General features: G+C 37.7%; 2 protein-coding genes across 2 annotated transcripts in view; one reads left to right on the top strand and one right to left on the bottom strand.

Moving 5' to 3' along the window:
- Positions 1-1,895: 1,895 nt before the first annotated feature.
- Positions 1,896-7,436, top strand: part of LOC128983076 (cilia- and flagella-associated protein 157-like) — a 74,787-nt gene continuing 69,246 nt past the window's right edge. Inside the window, exons 1-2 of the mRNA XM_054402233.1 lie at positions 1,896-1,978; positions 6,508-6,651. Coding sequence (XP_054258208.1) covers positions 6,527-6,651 — 125 coding nt within the window. The 5' untranslated portion in view covers positions 1,896-1,978; positions 6,508-6,526. The remainder of the gene's footprint in view (positions 1,979-6,507; positions 6,652-7,436) is intronic.
- Positions 3,869-5,519, bottom strand: LOC128999782 (uncharacterized). The gene is made up of 3 exons (XM_054426459.1): positions 5,164-5,519; positions 4,711-4,998; positions 3,869-3,959 (listed from the first exon to the last, which is right to left on the bottom strand). Exons 1-3 carry the CDS (start codon positions 5,517-5,519, stop codon positions 3,869-3,871), a joined length of 735 nt encoding a protein of 244 aa, XP_054282434.1.

Here is a 7,436-nt window from a genome sequence, read left to right as displayed (position 1 = left end):
ACAACAGCTAATTTGAACTAAGCAGCAACAATAACCTGAGTGTGAGAACTTTACTTCTTTCTATTGTTTAGGTAAAGTGGTAGAACATTATGGCTATGGTAGATATTCTATATACTATAGTATTCCGTAGATTATAGTAAACCAAATTTTCTCAAAACGTGTCCTCTCTCATTGCAAATGCAAAGCACGAGTATTTAACTACAATAAGCATTGTATACCAACCCCGTACGAAGGACGGGTACTCAGCAAGTAAATAAATAAATATAGATATAGATTTCCTTGGATCAGCTGTCTGAAATTGTAAGATAAACAAATTGGCAGTTATTCTTGTTTACATTGAAATGTCAAAGCAAATACTGTAATAGAGTATTGTGATTGTTCTCGTTGCAGCCATGGAGACCAATCAATATTATTACTTTTACAATCCTCACCTCAGAACTTTTAAATCCAAAGGGGCAAAGCCCACAGTCAGTTCAGTATATACAGGGTGTCCCGGAACTCTCTACCAATATTTTAGGGCATTGTTCCTGGGTAATTAACATACCTAAATATCAGATTTAAATTGTCTGGATGTCCTTAGTTACACACACAGCCGCCATTTTTTTTTAGTTATTAATTTTTCTCTAAAGAAGGGTTAAACATACGAAATTGAAACTTTGCACAAACATTTATGACAACTAGACAAAGCTACCAAAACATTAAAAAGATTTTTCAATTCATAAAACAAAATGGCGGCCATTTTAAATGTTGTTTCTTAAAAAGCTCGAAAACTGTTGATTTTACAAAAGAATTATAAGAATAACTTTTTTAAGGCAAATTCGTTACAAATCGATTGACACCTGAATTTATAAGATTGGACGAGTATTTACTGAGATATGGTAGTTTTAGTGATACGCGACCGCTGGAGGTTAGTTGCAGCGCATGCTGAAAGCGGTCACGTATCACTAAAGTTGCCATACCTCAGTTAATACTCGTCCAATCTTAAAAATTTAGGTGTCAATCAAATTTGTAATAAAATTGCCTTAAAAAGTTATTCTTGTAATTTTTTTGTAAAATCAACGGTTTTCAAGCTATTTAAGAAACAAAATTTAAAATGGCCGCCATTTTGTTTTATGAATTTTAAAAATCGTCATAATTTTTTGGTAGCTTTGTCTAGTTGTCATGAATGTTTGTGCAAAGTTTCCATTTCTTATGTTTAACCCTTCTTTAGAAAAAAATGAATAACCGAAAAAAACAAAATGGCGGCTGTGTGAGTAGCTAAGGACATCCAGGCAATTTAAATATAATATTTAGGTATGTTAATTACCCAGGAACAATGCCCTAAAATATTGGTAGAGAGTTCGGGACACCCTGTATAATATACATAATGTATATAGGCATATATTTAATCCATAAATACATAATGTATACAGACAGTATATATTATATATACTGTGTATAAATATATATATACAAATTATGAAAACTGTAGTGAAGAATGAAAACTGTAGTGAAAACTGTGTATTATTTATAATATATATAAATAAATATACTATATAAATTTGAACGAATGGTGTTTTTGGCCAGTTGAGACATCAAAACAAAAAAGTAAATCGGTCCCGATTCCAGGTCTTACCATAAGACCTATGGCTATATTAGTATACGGCTATATATAGCTTATTCCTTAAATGGGAAATTCGCTAAAAAATGATGATTCCTTGTAATGAGTTTGAAAATTGACTAGATGAATTCCCAACTAAAGCATTTCCTATCAAATTGCCTTTGAAAACTAGTTTTGTCTTTGTAAACAGTTGTAGCAAGTGTTGAATTGAAACATATATTAGCAAATATCTGCTTCTATTCTGGTAGTCTTGTTGTGTTGGTAACCATGGATGGATTATTGATCGTTTGTTTATTTTTGGTAGGTTACCAAGGTGCCAAATTTCAAACTATGTTGTTAGAAGGATAGACCTAGGTTTGGAGTTATTTTGTTTGTAAGGTAATTTTAGACTTTTCATTAAATAATGATATGTAGGCATATTTTTTTGAAAATCTTAAATTATTTTAAACTCTATCTTGTCATCTGATCATAATTATTTATATTTGTTTTAGCGAATTTCCCTATATATATCTGAGAGGAGGTTAACTGAGAGTCACATTCGGCAAAACATAGGCCTAAGTGTAAAAAAATTGCAAATGGCAAAAATTAAGATATGTAAAGAATTGGGCTTTCCTAGGGACTACTGTAACTAAAAACTGATTTTTATGTCCCTATTAGAATTTAAATTGGTAAAAACAGAGAGACCAATTGTATTTGATTTGTATCAGCATTATTGCCTTTGCTTTAAAGGCAGAGCATATTTTAAGGGATTTCCACTGGGCGAAATTGGCCCCGGACTTACTGGGAGGCCCCATTAATAAGGGGGAAAAATCTTTGCCTGAATTAAAGTGAAAATCGCACATTTCTATGTATCTTGTAATTAAATTTCCGAATTTGCTTGTAAATCGTCCATGTTATACCACTTAATTACACAAGGAAGTTTTTGAAATACCTTTTAAATTTTGTTAGCTTGAATTTAAAATGTGAATCATTAAAAAAAATATGCCGGCACCACTCATAGTCACTGGGCGACAAAATATCAGCACTAGGTGACACTTGTGTCGCCTAGTTAACATGTTATTTTGTGCCCTGTTTAAAGGAATAATATATTTTGGTTATTTCTTGAAACTAATTAAAGTTTTGCCGTTACCATCTTTTATCTATGCCGTTACCGGTATCTTACCTTACCTTACTTATTAGGCCACTCAACCCTCAGAAGGTGTTTGGCCTCGCCAACAATGCCTCACCATCTCTATCTCTGTCTTGCATCCATTAAGCCTCTGTCCCAAATCTTCTCAAGTCCTTTTCCACTTGGTCCTTCCAGCGAAGTCGTGGTCATCCCAGGGGCCGCTTTCCTCTTGGTAGTCCTTATAAGTAATAAGTAAGTTATAAGTCAATAAGTCATTTATTGGGCCAAACTGACAATACTTGCATTAGCCAAGTCAATACAAGAAAAAATAAATTAAGTACATCTTAATAAACCTAAATTCCTTACTGAAAAAACTATATAACTAAATAAACTAAACATGCGCAGCGCACATGACTTTCTGAATAACCACTAAAGTAGGTATTCACGGACGCTGTAAAATGATCTGTCCAACAACAATAACTTTAGACATGTTCTAAACTTTTTTAGATCTTGTTCGGCCTTCAGTTGAGGTGGAAGACTATTAAATAGTTTTACGGAATTGTAATGAAAGTTTCTTTGAAAGAAAGAAGTGGAATGTCGGGGAATTGGTAGATTTAAAGTATTGCGCAATGGATACCTGAAATTTGTTGCAGATGAGTGAAAGGAAGTATTTTTGCTATGGAAAGATAAGAGTTTCGAGGATGTAAATAGATGGGAAAGTTAAAATTTTAAATGCTCTGAAATAATCCCTGCATGATATTTGTTTGGAAATAGAAAACACAATTCGAATTGCCCTTCTCTGAAGCCTAAACAAAAACCTAGTCCTCTCACTTTCGCACCCCCAAACAGGAACCGCATAAGTTAGATGAGGGTAAACAAGCCCATAATAGGCTGCTAATAGGACATCAGTGGTGGCTGATTGGCTGAGAACTCTCAGCATAAATATACCCACCGATACTTTCTTGCTGATGTGCTTGATGTGGCTGTGGAATTTGAGGTTTTCGTCAAGGACAAGACAGAGGAATTTTACTTCTGAAGAAGGGGAGATAGTGGTATCATCGAGGAGAATGTTCAAGTCATAGTGGGACCGTTTTGATCGGTTAGAAATGGAAAATTGGACTATTTGGGTTTTTTGAGCGTTCAAGATTAGGTCATTTTCTTCACACCACTGAAGAAGGGAGTTTGATTCCAGACAGGTGACAAGTTCCAGTTCCTCCATACTCGGTCTGCACACAGTTAGGGAAGTGTCGTCTGCGAATATAGGCATACATTTGCCTCATTTACGCTAGATGGCAGGTCATTAATGAACATAAGGGAGAGGATCGGTCCCAGGACGGACCCCTGTGGCACACCCCTCCTCACTACAGCGTCAGAAGAGACATGGTTCCGTAAATGGCCCGTGTTATCAACTGCAGGTATGATTACAGTCTGCCTTCTACCTTCAAGATAGGACGAAAACCAGTCGAGAGCTGTGCCTCTAATGCCCATGTCATTCATTTTGCTAAGGAGAAGTCTATGGTTTACGAGGTCAAAGGCCTTACTGAAATCAAAAAACATCCCAGCTACTGCTAGTCTAGAATCCATATCTTTTACAATTCCGTTTATGAGACTGAGAATTGTGCTTGTCATCGATTTGTTTTTAACAAACCCGTGCAGACTTTTAAATAGTATGCTGTGTTTCTCAAGGAATATCCACAATCTACTCAGCACTGCCTTCTCAAAAACTTTGGAGACAGTCTTCATTTATAGCTTTAATTGTTGCATTTTGTTCTCTTCTTGCGATATTGGCCTGCCCACCTGAGTCTTCTGCTTTTGATTTGGGCTATCCGGGTCTCTGTATAGCTCTCGAAGCTCTTTATTAGTGCCTATTCTCCGGTATTTATTAGTACCGGTATCTAAGATAACAAATTTTTAGGCTAAGTTATTTTAGTCTACTAAAGTCACTTTACTTACTTCACTTATTTCCTTGCGCTCCTAGGGGGAGCATAGGGCCTCGACGAACACTCTCCAGCGGTCCCTTTGGTTGGCCAGCTCTTTTGCCCTAGCCCATGTCATGCCCTGACTATTTAACTCCTTCTCTACAGTCCGCCTCCACGTGGTTCTTGGTCTCCCTCTTCTTCTATTTCCCTGTGGGTTCCATTCCAGGGCTTGTCTCGCTACTGTATCTTGTGGTTGCCGAAGAATATGCCCAATCCATCTCCATTTTCTCCTATTTATTTGAATAGCAATATGCTCCTGGTCGGTTCTGGCCCACAAATCTTCATTAGAGATGAATTCAGGCCACCACACCCTGAGAATGGTTCGTTAACATTTATTAACCCAAGTCTGCAGTTTGCGTGTGCTCGTGTTTGTCACCTTCCATGTCTCACAGCCAAAAAGGAGGACAGACTTAACGTTTGAGTTAAAGATCCTGAGTTTAGTTTTTATTCTTATTTCAGAGCTCCTCCAAACTGGCCTCAGCTGGGCAAATGCAGCTCTTGCTTTATTCAAGCGGTTTTCCATGTCCCGATCGGCACCTCCTCCTTCAGTCACCATACTGCCCAAATAACAAAATTCATTGGCCCGCTCAATATCATCCCCTCCTGTTCTGAGGGGAGTGTTGTTCCGGTTATTTAACCTCATTTCCTTGGTTTTTCTGGCATTTATTTTCAGGCCCACCTGCTGTGCTTCTACTCTTAGGTCATTTAGTTTAGCTTCTATATCTCTGAAGCTTTGGGCCATAATGCAAAGATCATCAGCAAAATCCAGGTCTTCAAGCCTTGAATTGATCCCCCACTGGATTCCCTTTTTACGGTTCATTGCTTCCTTCATTACTAGGTCTAAAGTCATGAGAAAGAGAATAGGTGACAACAAACATCATTGTTTGACTCCTGAGTTACAGGTTATTGGCTCCGACAAAGACTTGCAGTGCTCTACTTGGCAGGAGTAATTCTCATACATGGCTTTTACAAGCCTTATAACCTTTGGAGGCACACCATAAACCTTCATTGCTTTCCACATCTTCTGTCTGTTGATCGAGTCAAAAGCTTTTTCAAAGTCAATGAAGACCAGATACAATGCAGCTTGGTGTTCTGAAAATTGCTCCAAGATTATTCTCAGTGTATTTACATGATCTACGGTAGATTTGTTCTGCCGGAATCCCGCTTGTTCCTTTCTAATTCGATCGTTTATAGGCTGTTTAATTCTATTTAAAATAATTCGAGCAAGGATTTTGCTACAAACAGGAAGAAGCGTTATACCCCTCCAATTGTTGCAGTTGGAGAGATCACCCTTCTTTGGAAGCTTTATAGTCTACTAAAGTACTTTTAAGTTAATATTTTGAAGAATCATAAGAGGAATTACCGCAACTAGTGGAAAACTTTGTTATAAACACGGCTTTTGACTATAAATGGTGGAAGTGCATGCCAAAAAGTTATGTGACTAAATTGCAATCTTCAACAAAATGATTGTCAATTAAGAGCACCTATTTTTTTTTTTTTTTTTTTTTTTAAAGAGGTTGGCGGCCTCTTTTATCCTTGCATTTGTCCGTCCACATAGACTACAGATCTGTGCGTGGAACGTATCCAGCAAAGCAAGGGGTGAGCCGGTACAGTACAAAGGTGAACTGTACTGATAAAAGTTAGTGGCAGTGACCAGGATCCGAACCCACGACACTACTGCTTTGGGCCTGAAGTCCGCGACGCTACCGACTGAGCCACCGACTCACACAACAACAACACTCTGATACAGGTCAAGTGTCAAGTATCTAGCAGAAGTTGCATTACTAGTGTTAAGTTACTGGTGACTGTCTTTGTTACAGATTAAGTAGTACAAAGTTAATGGGGAAGAAGGCCAAAGGAGCTGGTAAAAAGAAGCAAGCAAAGGAGGATAAAGAAGTTTTACCAGAAGTTGATAAAGAATTTTATGAAATTCAAATAACTGACTTAAACCAAAAATTAGCCAGGTACAATTAATTTGAATAGTCTACTTATTTGTTTACTTAGCTTGTTGATAAAATTTAAAATACAAACAAAATTTTCGCAGCTTTCTTGTCATTTTGTAATAAAAAACTAGGTATGGTAGTTGAAGTTTCTCGACATCCTTTTGGGTCTGAGGGGGCAGTTATCTTCAAAGGCTTTTTGTATTGCGGTTTCAACAGACTCCGCTAACTCTTCCAAGCCTTCTACTGTTCCGGTATATACCATTGTTCCCTCCAGCTCCATTTGTAGGGATTCTCTATATCCCATCCAATTGGTTTGTTTAGGGACTCTGTAGGAGAGGTGTTAACACCGTAGTTATTACACCTCTTCAGGTTAGCCTCTAATTTGAACCAAATATGTGTGTGGTCCGACAGTGAGGCCTCCTCTGAGACATGCCATCCTCTAATTTTATGATTCCTAAGGTTGATTGATAGTGTTAAATCTAGGACTTCTATTATCCTATTGACCTATTGATGAAGGTAGGTTCCCAGATTCTCTATTTCTAAGTCTACCCTAAAGATATACTCTAGGAGATTCTGCAGTGCTGTAGTGTCACTGCTAGATCGCAGCAGTGAGAGCGCTGCTTAATCGCTGGATCTATCTGCAGTGCTGAAGTGTCACTGCTAGATCACAGCAGTGAGAGCGCTGCTTGATCGCTGGATCTATCTGCAGTGCTGTAGTGTCACTGCTAGATCGCTCTAGATCACAGCAGTGAGAGTGCTGCTAGATCGCTGGATCTATCTGCAGTGCTGAAGTGTCACTGCTAGAT

This window comes from Macrosteles quadrilineatus, unplaced genomic scaffold (assembly GCF_028750875.1).
Source record: "Macrosteles quadrilineatus isolate MER2022 unplaced genomic scaffold, UCM_ALF_1.0 Scaffold_1__1_contigs__length_201487025, whole genome shotgun sequence".
In the NCBI taxonomy this organism is placed as follows: domain Eukaryota; kingdom Metazoa; phylum Arthropoda; class Insecta; order Hemiptera; family Cicadellidae; genus Macrosteles; species Macrosteles quadrilineatus.
Note: the sequence above shows the minus strand (reverse complement) of the source record. Positions and strands in the feature narration are given on the sequence as shown.